Raw genomic sequence first — 22,101 nt, 5'->3', positions numbered from 1 at the left:
AGTCTATATGGATGACACGTTGTGACCGAGATGACAAGCAATCGGTCAAACACTACTTAATTATCTAACCTTCCGTCAGAAGGAGGAAGGAGCAGCTGCCATGCTAAGTAAAGGAAACCAAAGACTTAATACCTTACTTCTCTTTAATCACATCATATTGTTCGACGTAATTTTTAATGATGGATGTGTTTAAATTGGATTTTATATCGGTTATATATACATATATATAAGTTTACCAAGTAGAAAAAACAAGAGGAAACTCTATTCTATGTCAACTCATATATATAATGTATTTAATTAATTATCATCCGTTTAAAGATGGATTATTTATGCCATTTTCCTTGCTTGGATGTATACTTTTATAATGGAAATTTATGATCAAGTCAAATTTCTGCATAAATTATTCGTTTTTCCAACGCTCAATTAAGTACAAAAATTATCATCAGAACTTTCGAGTGTAGATAAGGGATGAGTGCAGAGATGCTGTTTTAACGATTTTCCTCTTCGAACAGAAAAAAAAGAAGAGAAGGAAGGAAAAAGCTATTTTAGGGCAACATTTAATCGAATTATACATTTAATTCTTCCATTTTTAAAATATTTATAGATGCAACAATGTTTTATTCAAGAATTTTTGCAGGTTTTTTAATAAATTAAAAATATTCATTGCCTTCTAAATCTAATATACTTATCAAGATATAAGTTATATACTGTATATATGACCTATATCTTGATATCGAGTATATGTATACTCGAGAATTTACTTCATGTAAAATTAATTTAAAACTATTTTTGTGGTTATTTTTTTTTTTCCTTTTTTTTTTTATTTTTATTTTTTTATTTTTATTATTTTTTATTTTTTTTAATTAGTTTTTGTTTTTTACTATTTATTATTTAATCTTAATTTTATTTTTTTATTTTATTATTTTATAATTCTATTTATATTTATATTATTTTTTTTTATTTTTTTTTAATTGTAATTTATTTATTTTATTTTTATTTTTTTATAATTGTTTTTTTTTATATTATTTTTATTTTTATTTATATTTTTTTATTTTTTATTTTTTTATTTTTATTTATTTTTTTATTTATTTTTTTTTTGTCTATTATTTTTAATTTAATTAATTTTTTTTTATTTATTTATTATTTTTTTAAATTTTTGTTTGTTAATTTTTTTTGTGGCAAGAAACTATATAACATTTTTTTTTTTTTTTTTTATCTTTATTATTTTTTATAATTTATTCATATTATTTTTTTTTTTTTTTTTTTTTTTTTTTATTTTTTTCTTTTATTTTTTATTTTTATTATTTAATAAATTTTTTTTTATATTTTTATTATATTATCCTATCTATTATTTTTTTATACAATAACACATATATTTTTTTTTTAAATATTTATTAGTGTTTTGTATTATTTTTTTTTTTATATATAAAATCTTTAGATTTTTTTGTTTTTTTTTTTTTTTTTATTTTTTTTTTTTTTTTTTTATTTTATTTTTTTTTTTATTATTTAGTTATATTTATTTTAATTTTATTATTTAAGATTTTATTAGATTTATAAATTCTTTTTTTATTTTATTTTATTTATTTTTTGTTTTTTATTTTTTACTTATTATTTTTTTAGTTTTTTTTTTTATGTTTTTTTTTATTATTTTTTTTTTGTTTATAGTCTATTATTTTTTTTATGTTTTTTTTTTTTTTTTTTTTCTTTTTTTATTTTAAATGAAGGAAAAAGCTATTTTAGGGCAACATTTAATCGAATTATACATTTAATTCTTCCATTTTTAAAATATTTATAGATGCAACAATGTTTTATTCAAGAATTTTTGCAGGTTTTTTAATAAATTAAAAATATTCATTGCCTTCTAAATCTAATATACTTATCAAGATATAAGTTATATACTGTATATATGACCTATATCTTGATATCGAGTATATGTATACTCGAGAATTTACTTCATGTAAAATTAATTTAAAACTATTTTTGTGGTAAAAAAAAAAAAGAAATTTTGTTGGGAAAATTACGCGATTCTTGTAAAAGTAATCGTTTACTTTCGTTATTCGGGAATAGTTTTCAAGAAAATTAGTGTTCATTAGCGTTACGTCGAGGTTAAATGACTTATCGATCATAGGGAAGAATTAGATTGACGTAATTCTGTCAACAACTGCAAATGACAACATTATCCAAGCAAATATGCGTAGATTGATATTAGAGATATGTATTTGTAATGACTCTGTAACGGTATGTAGAGAATTCGAGTCATGAGCCGTGATTTGAGCCAAAAGCTATGGTACTTTGGTCTCTTTGGCAATTTCCAAAAGTAATATAATTTTTTTAATGGCACTCCAGGGACTCATATTGCTCCAGAAAAAGAAAACAGATGTATATTTTTATGTACGCACATATATATAAGTAACAGAATCTTACATTATTCTTTGGTAGTTTATCAAATTTTTCCATTGAAATTTTTTAGTTGCGACATTCTAAACAAACTAGGTTCTTTTATAGTTAACGCGAGTTCGATTAGCTGATTGGTTGAAGGCGAGGATTAAATAATGAAGGGCGGGATTATGGAATATTTAGATTACGCGTGATTGGTTAATATCCCAACTGTCTCCAAACACGCATTTCGTCGTTTATATTTCTCCTTTAACTAATCAGAGAAGCGAATATATTTTGTCAATGAAAGGTCTTTTATCTTATTTATAAATCATGATCGAAAATTACGTCGGGATGTACGATTCTGTTACATTCTGTGCCGATAAGAGAGAGAGTATTGCAATGATTCCCCTTCTTCCAATGATGATAAATATGTTTTACAATAAGAGATTATAGGATAAGAAAGAGTGAAAACAGGAGTAAATAATGATATGACGTATCTACTAAACACGTTTCAATGAAATCAATCATCAAAAGCTTTCCTCACTCGAAAACTCGCATTAATCATTCTTCGATAGAATAAAGAAAAGAAATCGCTTTTAAATCAATGGTAATTGCGTTGTGAACCCCAAGCAAAAATCGAAAAATCCATTTTGCATTACTCTACCCGTTTGGCAAAGTACTCCTGGCGTTTTTTGACATTTTAAAAATCCCACTTCGTCTCTTCTCTAAGACTAAAAAGCATTATCAAACGTTTTTGTTTCAACTAGGATTCCCATACACACCTGTAAAAAATAACTGCTAAAACTTTATTTTAATCCACAATTGAATTAGATAATGAATACTTGAATCGATTATTTCACTTTTTATCTTAAATATAAGAATATACATGCCTATATCCAATAATTTCTTCAATTTAGCAAAGGAAGAACGATAACGTTGGTATGGATTCTCTTCAGCAAGAGTATCATCCAGTAAGTAGAATTACAATATATTCCCATAGAAAATAACAGCTGAGACATTGTTTAAATCTTCTACTGAATTAGAACATGAATATTTGAAGTATATATTCTTCACCTTAAAATATATTCGATAGACTCCTCGATTTAACGAAGAAGAAGCTCTAAATTTGGTATAGATTATATCAGTAAGACGTGAAGAACGAACGTATCCTTACAGAAAATAATAATTCAAACTCTATTTTAATCCTCGATTGATTCAGATGATAAACTTTTGAATCAGCATTTTAATTTTTATATTAAATAGAAGATATATATTCGATAGATTCTCAATTTCCATCGATTTTTTAGCAGATATATAGTAGTTTCGTTGATATAAATGCTTCTTGTTTCCATTAAATTAAGTATCTGCATTTAAAAAAAAATATATATATATAGGCCTATACGAAAGAATGAATTTTAAATCTACGAAGAAAAGTTAAATCCAATCAATTTTGATTCATGTTTAATAACTAGTAAATTAAATGAAGAATCCCTTCAAATAATTTCCAATATCAACCATTCTTTTGTAATTTATTCATTAAATTAAATCCGGAAAATTTGTCCGATTCCTCATCAAACCTATCATACAAGATAACGATTTTCTTCAATAATTAAAATTTTTAAATGGCATTTATTGGAATAAAATGTTACTTTTATCTATCGACTTTAGTAGAAAATGTGTTTCCATGCCTTTATTTTATATATACCTTCGTTTATTTGGGGAAAAAATACGTATTAAAATATATATATATAAGCTGAGTTATTCTTGTGATTCTTAACAAAGAATACGTGTTTAAGTACATCATTACGTTTACTATCGCATACCCGCCTCTTTAGCTTTTTTCAGAGGAAGATAATGAGGCGCTAAAGATGTTAAAAGTTGTTAAGTAGTTTAAGAATTTTCTTTTCTAGAATAGAGTAACGAATGATACTCGTACACGTTTAGTTTCTATTACTCGAGAAAAGAAATTATTTTCTAGAAATCCTTTTATCCTTCTTCTTCTTCTTCTTCTTTTCTGAACATTAATTAAGATATTTAAACTTTAACTTAAGACTGTTAAAGCAAATACCCGTCTAAATTCCATAAATCCTACATAAATGAGGTTTAGATATGAAGGTGTTATAGAACTAAATCTTAAATACATACATAAGCAACTTGGAAAAAAATATATATATATAAATTATTTAAGATCTTAAGAATTTTAAACGAAGATTGGTTAGAGAGAAGAGTGGTCTTAACGACGATTGGACGAAGTATGTTTGTCTTAAAGGTAATTGGTTAGAAGATTTTTTATCTTAAAGACGATTGGTTGTATGTTTTTTTTTTCTAACGGCGATTGCTTAAAAGATATATTATTGATGATTAGTTGAAAAGATTACTATTAATTATGATTAAGATAGACATATTTCATTAATGGTGATTAAGACAACATTATCATTTTAATAGCGATTGGTAGAAGAGACAGTTATGAACAATTAGTAGAAGCTAATTAAGATATTTAAATTTTAACCGAAGTCTGCTTAAAGCAAATACTCGTGTAATTCGAGTATGAAGAGTTTATATATGAGCTTGTATATGCACGAGTTATAGAATTAAGTGTTAAGTAAATAGGAAGAAACTTGAAGAAAATAGGAAGAGCGATTGTTAAAAAATATTTCTGTGAACGTATATTAAAGGAAACTATGTATTCAATTATTTTGAAAAATTCGTTTAATTAAAAGTTTTTAAGCGAATTTTTCAAAATGAAAGATCTTAACAACGATTGGTTGAAGATATGTTTGTCTTAACGCTAATTAGTTAGAAAGTTTGTTATCTTAACGGCAATTTATTTGTCTAACGATAATTGCTTGGAGACATATCATCTTATTGCAGATTGGTTGAGAAAATAATTGTCTTAACGATCATTGGCTATTTACATTGTTGTCTTAACTACGATTAGTTGGAGAGAATACGTATTAACGATGATTGGATAAGATACACAAAGAAACAAACCAATTAGCATTCATTCTTCACTATAAAGTTTTTCTCTAAGATCATGAATTACAGAAACACGAATATTTAATGAAATTTTTTAAAATGCGATTTCATTCTTCTCTATCAACTCGCAAGTTAATATAATTATTTTAAATTATTTTATAGATTTAAGTAAATATTTACTCTCGTTTCCGTATTTTAAAAACCGTATTGAATTGATGGAGATTTGTAAATATTAGGCGTATTCGTGCCAATTTCATTTTCACTCATTTATATCGGGCAGTAAGCCAAATATTTTTTAAACGTCTGTCACGTGAACTGTCCGTTTATCTTGTCTAGTTAATATTTTAAATATATATACATACATACATACATATATATATTGAAGAAAATATGAAATTTTCGTTCTAAATTCGTCACAAATGATCTGGAACTCGTAACGCTAATCGTCGATTAACTTTTTAAAGCCTGAACGGGGATTTAAATTAGTAAAATAAATCACGTACCGCATCCTACAGCTAGTATGTATGTGACTAGGCAAATTGTACAGGAATAATTTCTTTCTTCTGCTCCCTCCTATACCTGGTATCGATTACACCGGTTGTCATGGAAACGGAAGCAGATCTATTCCATGACTGGAGGCACTTCCATTGCATCTCCTGTTCTGTCTAGTTAAAGCGCAACCGATGCTCTCTCTAATAGTTAGAATGCCGCAGTTCTTTTTTACTTTTTTCCATATATCTATTTTTTTTTTACCCGATCATTTGGTTATTTTAAGGAAATTCTGTGTTTTTTTCTCGATTGCAACCGACTTCTTTCTATTCTCGAAATTGTTTTAGTCTTATAGATGAACTTTTGACCTTTAGCGTCGAGACTTCGTCTCGAATAAGTCGAGTGACGACTGTTTCTATGTTTCTATACTGCTTCTAATTGTGTTTAACGATCGAGAATCGAGGTAAAATATAAAATCGAAGAGAAGAAACATCTCGAAAAACATATATATATATATATAAAGATATTTGTAAACAACAAATCCCCATTAGATAGATTTAGTTTGTATTGGGGATAGTAAGAGAGGAAGCTCTTAGGAATTTACATTTTTTCCTAAAGTTTCTACTGTTATATTTTTCTTAAGTTTAAAATATAAGTTTCTGTTACCTAAACTCTACTAATAATAACAATAATAATATATATATATATATATATATGTTTTTTTCTTAGAAATAAATATTAAAGAAGTGGAATTATCAGAATAATATATAGATATCAATTTGATATAGAGTAATCCATTTTCTTGTAAAGACTTGCTTTATATAGAAGTAAATGCTGTATATCGGATTACATATCACGCTTTTTTGGATGTAGGAAATTATATATTGAATTGGTTGAGGTTTATGTTGGAAAACAACTTCTCTACTAGCTTGATACTGTAAACGTTTCTCTCTCTCTCTCTCTCCTTAACAGGAATTTTGTTAAGTTAGCCAAACGGATCATCTTTGTAGGCGTAATTATGAGTTTTAAAGGTTATAGAATTATTTTGTTCACTTATTGACATTTGGGATTTTGGGAATATAGTTAAGCCGAAACGATGTTTACTCGGATTTATACTAAAGTTATGACGCCAGGCGTAAAGAGTAGAAAGAGACAGTACGACAAGCAAGTTCCTAGCAAATCCCATATTGATTTTATAAGAGGAGTCTTTAGTAACTGTGTTGAACAACCGTGTTTGCTTTCAAACGCCGTTTACAGTTCTGCAAGATTCAGTTTTCTAAATGTCAGAATAAGAAGCTAATTTGTTCGTTCTGACTATTTTTATCACTTATTTTTTTAATAGAAGCTTGACCTTTCGAGGTAGTAACCTTTCTTATCTGTGAAGATCAGCAGTTAAACATCGCAATAAACGAGAAATAAGGCGGAGAAAAATCTTTGCATTTTTTGGTCTACGTATTACAGCCACAACACGCGCTTCGTATGTTTATTACTTTCCGTTCTTCTGATTGGCTAACGGCTTGTCAATCAACAACGATCGTATTGCTTATTAATAAAATAACGAATTTTAAAAAAAATTCTGCTAGAAAATCAAACTAACGAAAACATTTTTTGTTTTTATTTCGATTTTTAAACTTTATAGTCTCTAAATTATATATTTTTATCCATATTTTCCTCGTGTAACTTCCGTTAAAATCAATTATTAGTATACACATTAAATTACAATATTTGCAAGTTTAGATGCATATTCATTGAATGTTTATTAGAAAAATAGAGGGATATTCTTTAATTATAGTATATATATATATATACATTACTTAATTTTAAAAAATTCATGCTGGAATAACTTTAAAATAAGTTTGAATAATGTAAAGGTAGACGGTAAGTTTTGAATGTAAATTTTCTCTAGGAATGACGCGTAACACACATCTGCTGACAGATGCAAGAGTAAAACTAACTTTGACATTTTGTCTATTGAATAAGATGGTGAATAATGTGACGTCAAAGGTTGTCAGATTTGTTTGTAGCTTGGAGACACTCGCATTCATATTCATTAAAAATCTATCTTTAATGCTTAATTTCAACAGTAAGTAATTAGTAAAGTCAGCTAATATTAGAATTGTAGCTAATCTCTACAAGATTAAAAGCTCTTTGCTAATTATGTAAACAAGTGTGATTAGGTGAGCTGCTTATTGTAACAATAAAGAGTGCACTTCATGTCTAATAATAATCTACAGCATGCTTATGGTGCCAGATTAAAGATGGCGGAAGTTTTGTTTCCTTCTTTATTTATTTATTTATTTTTTATTTTAATATTTTATTTTCATGTCGCCGCACTAAAAAACTTAAAGCGTGCACCCATGCGCAGCCGTGCAAAACTCAAAGCCAGAAAACATCAAGATACTCACCCCGGGACATCCAGAACATGTGGAGCATCCAGAACATCCAGAATTACACATTTTGTTCTCATGGAGAGACTACCGAGGGTGTGGAACAGGTGGAAGACTGCTAGAGGCGAGACTAACACCTCTGCATCACCTAGAAAGAGACGAAAAGCTGGATGTTTAATTCATATCTACGGGGGATAACGCGACGATAATGCCTGACATCTCCAGCTGATCGCTTTATGCACTACGTTGCTAATTAACGACACCTCTATGCATTATTAATGTATTGAAATCGTATAGATGGCTATCGTCCAAAATCTATAAGGTATTTAGGAAACTATATGCAAAGAAATGTAAACGTTTACTGATATACGCTCTAAAATGATTAAAATTTGAGATATTTTCGTATATAACTGTAAAAAATATATACTTCTGTAGCGAAAATCTGCAAAGATATATGAAAAATTTCGGATATTTTTATACGAAAATATAACTCAATTCTCTCTAATCATTAATAAATCACTAAAAAAAGAAAAAAGAAATTAGGCATTGAAGATAAATCTGATCAAAAGTAGCGATAAGTTTTACATGATTTATGGATAAAACCATACAGAGAACCATTATCCACGTATAAAAATCTATAATAAATATAATAATTTTTCGATAAATTTATGAAAATTTAATTAATTAACACGCCGCTATCATTAATAAAGCTATAAAAAAAAGAGAGAAGTTATTGATTGAATGAGAACCTGAAAAAAATTGGAAAGGACATGTACTTTAACGAGTTAAAAATATAGGAAACAAGATAATAGAAAATAGAATCTCTCTCCTATGCCCAGAGGAAAATAATAGTTACTTCAAAGTTACATAGTTCTTGAGAGTGTAAATATAATTTTCCATTGATTATCACTTTAAAAAATTAGCTGAGTTTATAATTGAGTTCTTCCTTTACTAATTAATTGATGCAATTAATTTAAATAGTAAAAAAGAGTCAATAATGTGTCCACCGCTTTTTTTGGTAAATATCAAACTATTAAACATTATGCTTATGGAGGATTTGTTCTGATCTGTTGGTCGCGTGTGTAGAATCTCAGAATACTTCAATCGATGATCGCCGATGCATAAATAAAGTGAAACTCATTGGTTATGCAACACTCAACAAAACTCGAACACATTAATAACACAACTTTAAAGATATGATATAGTTCTAGCTGATAATTTGTTACATCAGATAAGAAGGAAGAGAAATTCTTTATCCTTGAAAAATATCGATCTACATCAATAAGTGTTAAGCTATAATTGAATTAATTCGGCACCCTAGGGAATGCTAACACTGTTGTTTAATTTCGTCAACGTGTTGTTTAACCACAACTCTAAAAAAACGGCTTCTCGTTTGGTTCTGTTTGTATGAATAATAATTTTTAATCCCATAGTTTAAGCCTTTTATATACACCAGCTCATTCTATCACGTGATTAAAGCTTCACTGTGACGTGTGTCTGTGGCTGTTGAAGTGGTTACGCGCCTTTTATCTAGGCTCTATATCGTGACTACTATGATCGTGTGATTGTGTAACGGTTAGCGGATTAAAGACCACGATCATGAAGAAAAGTTTCTTCCATTTAAGGAAATTAGCTTCGGACTAAAACAACTTTAAATCGTTTAGTTGAACTGTTGCGAGGGAAACCTATCCCCCCTTTTAAAGATTATACTTGGTCTTTCTTAAAATAAAACCGCCTTAGCAATTTAGTAAAACGTTAAGTAGCAATCAAAAGTTTCGAAACGAGTGAAATTTCCTACTATGTTCGCTATTCTCTTACAGAATTATTCATTGAACTCTCCTTCTCCACCATCTGATAGAATTTCTTTCTGGTTTTTGAGTAAAATTTAAAAAAAAAGAAAAAAATATTACAATATTACAAAGTTAGCTCGTGTTTTTATTATTTATTTTCTTTCTAAAATTGCATACTGATAAATTAATATATGTATATATAGAATAGAGAGTGTTTCAGTACCCCAACGACAAGTTTGCGTGATCGTGGCCATATTTTTTCCTCCCTTCTCAATAATAAAATAGATTTTACATTCCGTGAATTATATTTTTAAAATAGTATCTATTAGCTTTTAAATAGAACAAGGGTATCTACAAATTGTGACGTTTATTTAAAGTAAAATTAAAAAAAAATCTTCTATCAACAGAAACGAGAGTTTAAAAAAAAGAACGAAAGTAAAGTGAAAAATTTCAGCTTTCGGTAATTTGTTAGAAGCATTTTTCACAGAATAAAAAAAAATCTTCTGTGAGTGACGCTAGAAGGCGCTGCTAGCGTCGTTAGAGAGAGCGTGCGAGTCGCAGGGCGACTCCAGTGCCACCAAGCGGCGATTGGCAGGTTGCCAGAAGGTATAGCGCTATCTATCTTGATTGCTAACTTCATAGCGCCACCTTGATGGCCAAAGATGGAGTAATCCCCAGAGGGGCCTCCTGCGGTCTCTACCTATGGAGATTAAAGAACTAACGCCATTATTGTGTTTGTCTACGATAAAAACTTTCAAAAAACTTAGACGTTAAATAATTCCTCGCTTATTTTTCTAACTTAAAAAAATCTGATTTTACTTCGTTTATATATACGTAAACATGTATAAAATTTTAATTAATAAATGGAGAAGAAAGGTGAAAGAATCCGCCATTTTCTTTATAGTCTCTTACTGCTGCATTCTATACAAAGGTGGTTCGTGTCAGATAACAATCTTCGCTGCCATCTCGATACAAAAGCTCTTCAACAAGCCAATTCTACTGAGCGATCGTCCTGTCTGTCACACAAAACTCTAACAAATGCAACTTTTGGTCCACGCTGGCGTGGCATCACGCGAGGTAGGACGACAATCCGAAGTGTTTGATCTCTCCTGTACGACTGGATCGGGAAAGCTTGTCATCAATCCGACAACAGTAGAGAGAGAATTTAGATATTGACCGACGGCCATTGTTTAACTACATCCACTTGATCATCCAGGATTGTTGCCGCATCTTCCCTCACTACAAGCATCTCTCTCCTGTTCTAATTCCCTGGGGGCTGCGCCGTTGTATTACAAACTTTGTCAAATTTAATAATAACCAAAAAGCCAAATGATCGTTTAATCACAACTACAACTGATGTGATTTACAGAAATTCTTGTAATTTTCTCTCGGACTTCAATCGAAATTAACTCGAATTTACGTATTCATTGAAGGAGGAAAATGAAGACAATTACCACGTTCTGTACTACAAGAATCGCTTCTGTACGGAGTAACTCGGTTCTAAAAGCCGATTTTTTCCCCCTAAATAACGGCTAAAATTGAAGATTTTTATTGAGAAAAATTGTTGCCACTTAGATATTAATGATGATAAGTTTAATTTAATGCGGCGTAACACGCGTTACTGAATGTAATGCGTGCTAAAAATCGTTAATCGTACGCATGATATATGCGATAGAAGGCTGAAAATGGAATGTAAAAATGCTTTTTTATCTCTTATGAAATATAAAATAAGCCGTCTCTCGATCTGTAAGAGTAAAAGATAACAGAAAATTCAGTTGCAACGATGTATCATCAGTCGCATCTCGACACGGAGGATTTACGAGTTAATGCTATATTTACTTTATCGTATCGTTTATTAATTAAGTTATATTCTATTTTTAAACGTTTTTATATCAAAAAGTCCTTCTTTAATCACTCTAATTTTCATACAGAAATAAAGGAAAACGGAGAAGAAATCTTCCAGCAAAGTAAGCAAATATCCTTGCTCCTGACGCATCTCTCATAATAAATAATTTTTAAATTAATGCTAATTTTACTAAATTTACTTAATCGTAACGCTGTTAATTAAATTATATTTTAAAATAAATTTTTATTATAAAATTCCTTATTTTATTAATAATTTGATGTAAAAATTAGGGTAAAAGAGACGTAATATTCGATTGTTATAGCAATGGATAAGGTTGATGCAGAAGAAGAAGAGAGGAAGAGAAAGAGAGATGAGGAAAGAAAAGGAAAAGAATGACGTCGAAAGCAAGCACTAATTACAATAATTAGTCTAATTAAAAGACATGGATTAATAGAGCAAGTTTTGTTAGCGATGCATGCAGAATATTTCTCGGAATTCTTTAATAACTTAATCTCAACGTTCTCCTTTGATAAAATTGGAATAATCTAACAACAGAATAAAATTACTTTTGATAAAGAACAGTTTCTGCCATGTTCAAAAATTAATTCTATTATCTTGGCAATAAAGTGATTAATCAGTTTATTTATAGAACTAGTAGATAATTTAATAGCAAAATCCTCTCTCTCTTTCTCGCTTTCTCTATAAATTAATTGGAAAAATAATAACATAAAATAAGTAAATTCGAATTATTTCCATTCTTAAGATAAAATCTCTTTAAAAAGAAATATATATATATATACATAAATTAATTGAGTCAGAAGCATAAATTATCGAAGATAAATGGTGATGAGCTTCGACGTGTGATTCATGACATATTGAAGAGTCACGTATTAAAATGCGATTTTATTTATTTATAGAATGTATAAAATTGTATTTAATTAAGAAAATAATGTAATTTTCTTAATCAGAATTGCATATTTTTTAATGATATGTTCGAATATAAGATATCTCCTCTAGAGAAGGATGAAGGATTGATGGATGGATAGATGTTGGAACATCTTAGTTCTTCCTGGATTTTTGAGAAAATTAATGAGAAAAAAATGAATGAAACTTAATAAAGAAGGAGGGAAAAGAGGTGTAGATGATATTTAAATAATAATAAAAGAGTTAGATAATTATACAATCGAATGTGGGAAAAAAATTGGCTGATTAAGTATTGTAAATGGAGTAGAATAGAAGAATACTTCATTTCAGAATCGTTTCCTTTAATTAGACTTAATAAGAATTTCGAATCGTTATGAAGACACGAGAAAAATTTAAATAATTTTAAATTTTTTAAAAAGAATTGTGGATAATTTTCAACGATTTTAATGGTTAATTCCATCTATATCAATGCATCTACATATAGATACAACATCGATTCTATGGATGAATTAAAGATAAAAATCTAAGCGTAGCAATTTTTTAAAATGAAATTAATTAAATAAATTACAACAGAATTGTTTTATTTAAAGCGTAAATAAATATATATATATATATAAATTTGATTATAAGAAATCACTTTCTTTCTCTTCCGCATCATTTGCATCCATTTTTTGCATATAACAACTGATCAACCGCACCAAATGGTACGGAAGTGTGTTCGGTTCGAGATACAACATTAATATACTTGGAAGAGTTCCACAAGGATAAAAATTTTCCTTTGGATCCTAGCCAAAAATCCTAATCTTCTCTCATCTCTGGTACCAAACATAATTCCGAAAGCGACCCGAAATAAATTGGATAATTTAAAACGATACCCGTATATACACTGTATATACATACTTTCTCATGCAAAATATTATTTAAATTTCAAAAAAGGTGAGTAAGTATTACAGAAATACTTACAATTTCGACGAGACTTGGATGTAGAAATCAGAAACATCTCACGAAAGTAGGAAAGTGATGGAGATTTGAGCATCTCTACATTTATTCCTGTACATAAATCCAAGTTAAGTGCAAGGATGGATTTATATATGAGCTAAACAAGCTACAATTTAGGGTTTTGAAACTAAAGCTAGGACCTCACGTTATCAGATCATTGCTTTAGTTTCGCGTTACGAGAGTAAGAGCTCTAGTTTAGTGTTTTACGCGCTGAATCCTGGCCTCACACCTTTAAATTTGTTATTATTTGGTGGAGGAAAAGGCCTTTTTTTTAGTGCTTACATCTGTAACTTTGTTGCTCTACGCTTAAAGCTCAGTGCCTTACACTAAAGGGCCATCAGTTTAAGGCATCACGCTTTTATAATTATTTTAATGTAGCGAAGGATTCTCTATAGAGGCCCTTATCTATATAATTAACTAAACACGACAGTAAATTAATTTCTGTAATTGTCTTCCTCTGAAGATCCTCTTTTCAAGAACAATATAGCATCATATAAAAAAAATATTAAGAACATTTCAATTCTAGATATTTAAATGTAGGGAAATTACCTTAAAAATTCGTAATATAAGAAGAGATATTATTAACAATTAGAATATAAATAGAGAAATAATGGTAAAAAAGGAGGGAGGGGGAGAGAGAGGAAGAGGAGATGAGACGATATTTTAATAACTTTACTGTTAATACTCGAATCACAATTAGGAAATGATTATAAGAAGCAAAGTATATCAGAAAACACCACCAAAAACTTCTTGAATTTTTATAAATAAAGAATAATTTAAATAAATAATTAAACATTGAACTTACTGATTGCTCCCTACAAAGATTTCGTTACTGATGCGATCTTGGCACTTAATAACTCGATTAGGCGACCTGTGATTGGATGATGACGACCCGATGGCCTCACACATACCTCCGTATTACGTCACTTTGGCCAGTGGTTGTATGTCGAGTGACCATGATGTCCACTGTCCCTCCATCGCACATGCTGATCAGCATTAGTCCACCAGACACTAATCTGGAAATACGACAGATTAAGCGAATTAAAAATTACTTAAGAAAATCTCTTAATAATTTAAAATTTAAGAAATTTATGATGTAGTTAGTGACGTAGGGTCGCTATGTCGCACTACATTTACGTTTAGGTTAGAGTTCGAACGGCGCGGATATAATAAAGCGGCGCAGACAGACAAACAGACCGATTGGTAATTGATAATTCAACAGAAAGGACAAACAGATAAGCATCTTATGAGCTTTATACTAGTCTCCACCCAATCTGCAGGCTTGGCTTTTCTCTCTTTCTCTTTCTTTCTCTGTCCAGATGCTGGAGAGAGGATAGTGAACAACTTGATAAATGATCTAAAATTATACGTCATGGCAATGCGGTGGGGACAGTAAGGACGTAGAAAAGGGGGAAAGGGAATAGAGCCTTAAAAGAGTAAAAACTATCGTTAGAATGGCTAAGAAAAGAAGATAAAAGTCTCGATGAGAAACATAAGGTCATAAACGTCAGCAGAAGAGAAATATTACATTTGAATATTCCTCGTTCGTACGTATAACGGTTTCTTTGATTGGATAATTGAATATTCTGACGTCAGTCACCTTTTATTTATCAAAATGGCTGCTTTCTTCGTTAATTGAATAATTTAAAAAGAAAAAAGAAAAAGTTACCGAAAGTCGATCGGCGTTACAAATTGCATACTTTCCTCCATCTTTAAAACGGTGCTAAAATGCCGAAAATTAAGGAAACAAACTTAAAAATAACTAACCAATCGATAGATTTCTTACATTTTTAAATACTTATCTACATAAATATAGGTCAAACTAATTAAATTTTAAGCAAAGTATATATTTATGAACTCTTATCATGCGTGCTATACACGATACACTTCTTATACATAGATTCAATATATATATATATATATATATATATATTTTCGAATTATTATTTGTTAAATTTAGTAAAATTTATAGCTTAAATATCAAAATATTAAACTTTTATAGAAAAAAAAGCATCATTTTTATCCAGTTAGAGAATAGGAGAGTTGGAAAAACATCTCCCGATAGTACTACAAACTGAGCGTTATACGGTATAACTATATAATATATTTATAAGGTAAATGTAATATAGGGTTAGTTCCGTGTCAAAAGGATGATAAGATCCTCTTCTTCTTCACTATTACTAAAAATAGAAGCAGTTAATACACGATTCTCTCTACCTTTATACACACATTGATGCGAGAGATGCGGGAGATGCAAGAGATGCTAAAGGAGGAGAGAAAGAGGACATGATGAGAAAATAAGATACAGTGGATAGAAAATTAGAAAGCGCTTGGTTATAAATAAAGATGGCGCCGAAAAGAGAAATCGATACTTTCTTGCCATTGTCGATTTTTGGCACATGACCCGCTCGTCTCCAATTATTCATATTATAACGCATCGACACTATAGAAGCGTGTGCGATAAGTCTTAGTAATGTTCCTAATTTGTCAGAAATATATTTTAAATATTAAAAAAAACGCGAAATTTATGTTTATTTTATTGTTTATAATATTTTATTATCGAAGGAGTGAAGCTGAAAATCGATTTTTTTTTTTTTTTTTTTTCTACCTTCCTCTTGGTTATCTTTCTTCTCCAAGAGGCATGGAGGATGTGACAGGATTTAAATGATGAGTAAATAATTTCCAATTGGTTATTATTGTGTAATTTTCTGACAATCACAACTTATTTGACTAATTTGTAGCAATTGGTTGTTATCTATCGTTAATAGAATGATGGTAGACAGCAATGATTGGGCTTCACCTCAGGAGATCCTAATCACTTATTACACTTGTAACAACAGTCGATTTTATGCAACCATATTAACTTGCAGCATCAACTCTAAGCTTAGATTCACTAAAAGTAAAGAATTATATAATGTGGAAGACTATAACGATTCTCTTCTTAAGATTAAGAGCATAAAAATGCCACTCTTTATGAAATTAAACGCGTATTTACGCAATTATGAGCATCTTTACGTGATTTAACGCATAGAATTGATGCTCTTCGCGCGATTGAGTGCATAGAAAATGCTATCTTCGCATGATTAAGCACAGAAATGGAATTTTTTTTATATTATTAAGAGCACAAAACGAAGCTCTTCGCTTGATTAAATGCACGAAAATGATTCTACTCGCATAATTATGCATAAAAAACGACACCCTTAATGCAATTAAGGGCGTAGAAATGATATTTCTAGTGTGATTAAGTACATGAAAATGAAGTTTTACAGGATTATACGCTCGGTATTTTGTTTTTCTTAAAGATGTTTTATGGAGCCGAAACTCGTTTCTAAAGTAAATATGCGGGATATAACAATACTACGATATGCGGGATATCCACCAGATGCCATTAGAAAAGCAGTAATTTAACTCCCCATTTTTTCCTTCTCCTCCTCTTAATAAACGAACGTAACTCTGCGTAAAAATATTAATAAACACTCCTACAGAATTTCAATTAGTGATACGTCGTATATGTTACTTAATTAGAATGTCGGATGAATAGAAACGTTCGACGTCTTCTACCTTTCATTTTGTTTCGATGGCTCTTCACTATACCAAATAAAAGATGAGAGTCGCTAAATATATCGATATCAACTAAGAGATAAAATAAAATAAAAAAAACAAGGAAAAAACAGTCTGAAAATCTTTTTTCTTCTTACATTTTCTTATTCTTTGTCACCATTTCTTCAGAATTCTCATCGGAAACAGGATAAGAAAGAGTAAACTCCTTCTAATGTTTGTCCACGACAACAAGATTTGTTCTAGATACAAAGGATATATATATATATATATTTATTTTTTTTCTCTTGTTTTTCTACTTTATTTTGTATATTGTCTGAATTTTTTTAAAGTAAATTCGATGAGGAAACGTTTTAAAAAATTTTAATGAGTTCTATTGTCCGTTTATAAACGTTGCAAAGCGCTTAAAGTTAGCAGAATTTGTATAGTAACTTCATTGCAAACCGTTTTTTGTATACGTAGCAATCTCATTAACTACTCTTTGTTGTTCTATCTCAGCAGGGGCATTAAAGACGAATATATTTACTAGAAAATGGGGTATTTATCCACGAAATTCTTTTATTTTTAATGTTTTAACTGCGTGTTTCGGTTGCGAGTGCCAAGAACTGGAGGAAGATAAGCCCAGATTTATAAACGTGTGTGGTCGAAGATCGTGTGTTGGTTATAGTATAATGTAATTTTTGGAAGCGCTCCAAGCCATCAGGACCTACAGGTACCACTTTTATGGAGTAGAAAATCCGTTCGAACATGCGGGATGTATGCAATTCTAATGTGAAGGATGATGATTTCTTCGATTAACAATAAGTAAACTGCAGTGTAAAGTATTATTCGTGCCAAAAGATGGAGGCTGGACATAACAAGATATCGGGTCTATAGGGTATTAGGACAATAGGAAGATCTATCGACGAGTGGGACTGTTGGCCAACCAACAGTGTGAACGTTCAACTCGGAACAATCTGGTGCATTCAAGCGTGGTATCTGTTTTCAGGATTTCTTCTATAAAAAAAAGAACTTTTTGCCCTTACTCTTTATAAATCGGACACCTTTTTTTCACACTTTTTACTCTACTGGAACGTAGCAATCAATAAGAAAAGAGAGAATTTATACGTTAACTCCGTGGCAATTATGAAATTTCAAAATGGATGCCATCCAGTTTGACATTTCTGGATTATAACAATGATAAAAATCTGTCTTCTGTAATGGATTTTTCTTTCTTTTTAAAAATATTCTTCCATTTTTAAGTTGTCTTCTTGTTATTTATATAGAAATTATCGTGTTTTTCTTCATTTTCTTGCTTGTAGAAGCCATAAAAAAATGATTTGTTATATAGATGTATTGAAAATGGATCGAGTTTATTGCTTTATTGATGGATTTTTTTGGAGTATGTTCAAGCTCTGATGAGCAATTTCCATTTAGAATCATTTGCAAAACTTAAATTTGCATCGATATATCGAGTATATTTTTGAAATTCCTCATTAATATCTATGTTTTTCTTCGTATCTTTAACTTCGAACGATCATGAAGCACTTGATATGAATGGAATCTTCTTGTGATCGCGAGGATATCGAATGGTATATTAGAATAAGATGATTAAATTAGCAAAATATTTCTTCTTATTCTTGTGTAATTTGACTCGAAGATGTCCACAAAAGTTACCAATGACCCTGTAGAATATAGCTTCGCCTGCTGGAGATAATGGTAAAATAACATTCAGTTACGACATTTAGTAGCACTTAATCTGGTGCACCATCTGGTAGATGCTATGTAACAAGAGGTATATTGCCTCAACTATCATTTCACTGTACTTAGAAATGGTTGTATGAGTTTATATTGCACTGTTAAAATACCTGGGCAGGCCCATACTGTTTTTTTTCCTTTATCCAACTTCATCCCGGATAAACGGACAATGAGCATCATCCACTTCTTTGTCTTATGGAAAATTAAGAATATTTACATAATCTCTTGCATCTTCGACGTGAAAACATCACATATTTTTATGTTAAACTACGTTTATCCAACTCAAACTTTTCTCTATAAAGATGCTCATCTTAATTGTAGACTCTTTCATAATTGGATTTTAGGAATATTTTGAGTATTTTCGTTCGTTTCTTTAATCTATACGTTTCTAAATTAAGAGGAGAGTAAGCTCTACAAGAAATTATACGTTAGAAGAATAGAATTTTCGTGTGAAACTCGAGCATTCACGCAGCATTAGTTTGTATCCTTCTCTAACGAAGTTTTAGGTGCATTTGCACTATATTTTTTTCATAAATTCTAGTTTTATTGATAAATTTATAGTGTTTATAAAGTTATTCTACTTATTTCGGTTGAACTAAACTCGTTTCAGGAACAGTAAGCAATATTCAAGTTCGATTCTCAGGTAATGTATTTTACATGTTTTTCGGACTTTTTTTAATGGTTATATTATATAAATTGGGTGAAAAGGATGTCCAATTTAAATTTCTTTCGAAACAAAATTCACAATTACGTACTAAAAGGATCCAATTTTTATATGAAACTCGATCATTCACTTAAGGAAGTAAGCAATGTTCATCTTCAATTTGTATTCTTCTCTAATGAGGTTTCAGGTTCATTTTCATTATATTTTCTTGCAGATTTAACAATTTATAGTATTTATGTTAAATTATATTCTATCAGGATCTATTTATCTTTTTTCAGCTGAACTCTTTTTAAGGTTGGTAAACGATACTCGCCATCAGTTTTGAGTATTGCTTATCATTCTTAATGTGCACGAGAACCGTCCAGGTTTCTATGATTTTTAACGAATTTTTAACATAAATTTAGTGAAAAAATCCGGGGAAAAATATTCTTAAAATAGATTTAAGAGCTTTAAGATCAAGTTAATCTTGTGGAAGATGCAATGTTCTCTATGCTTACAGCGGATTATAATCACGTAAACAGCCTCGATTAAAACTATATTTAAACGTTTACGAGTATACATATCCATGTATAATGAATCTAAATGCATCCTAGAGGAGATCGATTTTGTTATCAATTAATTAAGATCGATCCTGATCGATTAAACTTTACTAGATCGGAGCTGATTCGATCTTTTCTTGCAATTCTTTGCTTGATAAGATGCTGAGAATTAACAATTATACGAGTGTATTGAGACAACATGGAGGCTGGCCATGCAGGTATTTTACCTCTACACAGTGAAAAGTAAGGAGGATAAATGGTATATGAATATACGTGAGGGGGAGGGTCGAAAATCCGATATTTACCGACTCACCTCCGAAAAGATCCGAATTCCAACGATATCCATTCGCCATCTGTCGCGAGTTTATTTTAGGATACGACACCTGGACGCCCCCAACATCGAGAGCTGGTTCCTGCTCCGGTTTAAAAATAGCAACAAACAAGACCCTCGGAAAGATCGACTGTTCGTAGCCAAGGGGAGGATGTCAGGTCAGCGCTACCATGGCAACGGATCTGCCGCATTGCTGCCTGCCGGATCCAACCTCCCTCCTTCCAAAGACGATGCGGATGTCCGTGTGACGTCACGTCACGCGGCCTGACGTCAATGGAACACGTCATCGTCACCCTAATTTAGAGTAGCGAGGACAAGGTCGGCCGGGAGAAAAGATCTTTTCCTCGTTCTTCCAAACGGATGTTGAGGAGCAGGAAGAGAAGGATGCTAAATATCGATATTATGCATGCGATAATTTACGATAGATTCGATAGGTTAATCGTAAACATGTTACATGCATTCGAACGAAAGATTTTTATCCAAAAAATATATATATATGGTCTCGAATTTGATCTCGATACAGTCGAGAACAGAGAAGGGAGAGAGAGTGAAAAAAGATAGATGTATGACGTTACACAAAAGGATCCCTATCTCGGACGCCAGAGGGACGCTGAAGAAATGCCAAATTTGATGGACGGTTATTGTTCGATTTTCTAAGAATTTTCAGGTTAATAATATATTTTACGAAGGAGAAAAACATTCGAATTTCTTCGAGAAAAAAATTGCATTTTTTTATACTTTAATGAAGGATTATACTTTATTCCACTTGTTTTCCTAGTCGCGAATGGGTAGAATAGTGTAATGGGAGTAAAAATTCTCGAGAAATAGTTATCTAATTCGAGCTTCTCTCCACGAAAAAGTTGTTAGATTTTATGACTGTTTGGTAAAGCATCTCCCAAGAGGATTCCCACGTGAAAGAGAGAGAGAAGAGCAGATTAAATTCAAAGAAACATCTAGCTTTTCATTTACCTTATTAAGTTTTATTTGAAACGAGTTTAGATTAAGATTGGTGCTGCAGGAAATGGCACTTAATAAAATAAAAGAGTTCATTCAATGATCCCTTCCTTCTATCTACTTTTTTTTACACTTTCCTTCTTCTATTCTCTAGTAGAAAATAGTATATTTTTGTTTAAATTAATCCCCTTCTCTCCTCCACGCCATATCACTTAATGGAGTACTAAACACCTCGACTTTAATAGTTTTATATTTGGGAAATTTTTCTAACGTATCGAATAAAATTAATAATAATTTTGCCTGGAAGCCGAAATATTAGTGAAAAATGGTAATTTTTACATGAAAAATTACACATTTGATAGACTAAACAAGCGTTATAAATGCCTGAGGTAAACAACCGTCTGACAAAATTTAATCAGAATTTATCCACGTTCGAAACTAATTGAAATTTCTAACCTAGTTAAAGCTATCGAGCAACCAAACAATTACACACGCATACGTACAGTTAACAAGCAAAACGAATCCAAG

At 30.3% G+C, this 22,101-nt stretch overlaps 1 protein-coding gene across 1 annotated transcript in view; it reads right to left on the bottom strand.

Moving 5' to 3' along the window:
- LOC136968689 (glucose transporter type 1-like) overlaps nt 1-21,079 on the bottom strand; it is a 35,650-nt gene extending 14,571 nt beyond the window's left edge. Inside the window, 3 exon segments of the mRNA XM_067262698.1 lie at nt 8,250-8,379; nt 14,596-14,806; nt 20,602-21,079. Coding sequence (XP_067118799.1) covers nt 8,250-8,300 — 51 coding nt within the window. The 5' untranslated portion in view covers nt 8,301-8,379; nt 14,596-14,806; nt 20,602-21,079.
- Between the last annotated feature and the right edge of the window lie 1,022 nt (nt 21,080-22,101).

Source organism: Centruroides vittatus, unplaced genomic scaffold, assembly GCF_030686945.1.
Source record: "Centruroides vittatus isolate TY-2023 unplaced genomic scaffold, ASM3068694v2 contig_1506, whole genome shotgun sequence".
Classification (NCBI taxonomy): domain Eukaryota; kingdom Metazoa; phylum Arthropoda; class Arachnida; order Scorpiones; family Buthidae; genus Centruroides; species Centruroides vittatus.
This window is presented reverse-complemented; position numbering and strand designations above follow the sequence as displayed.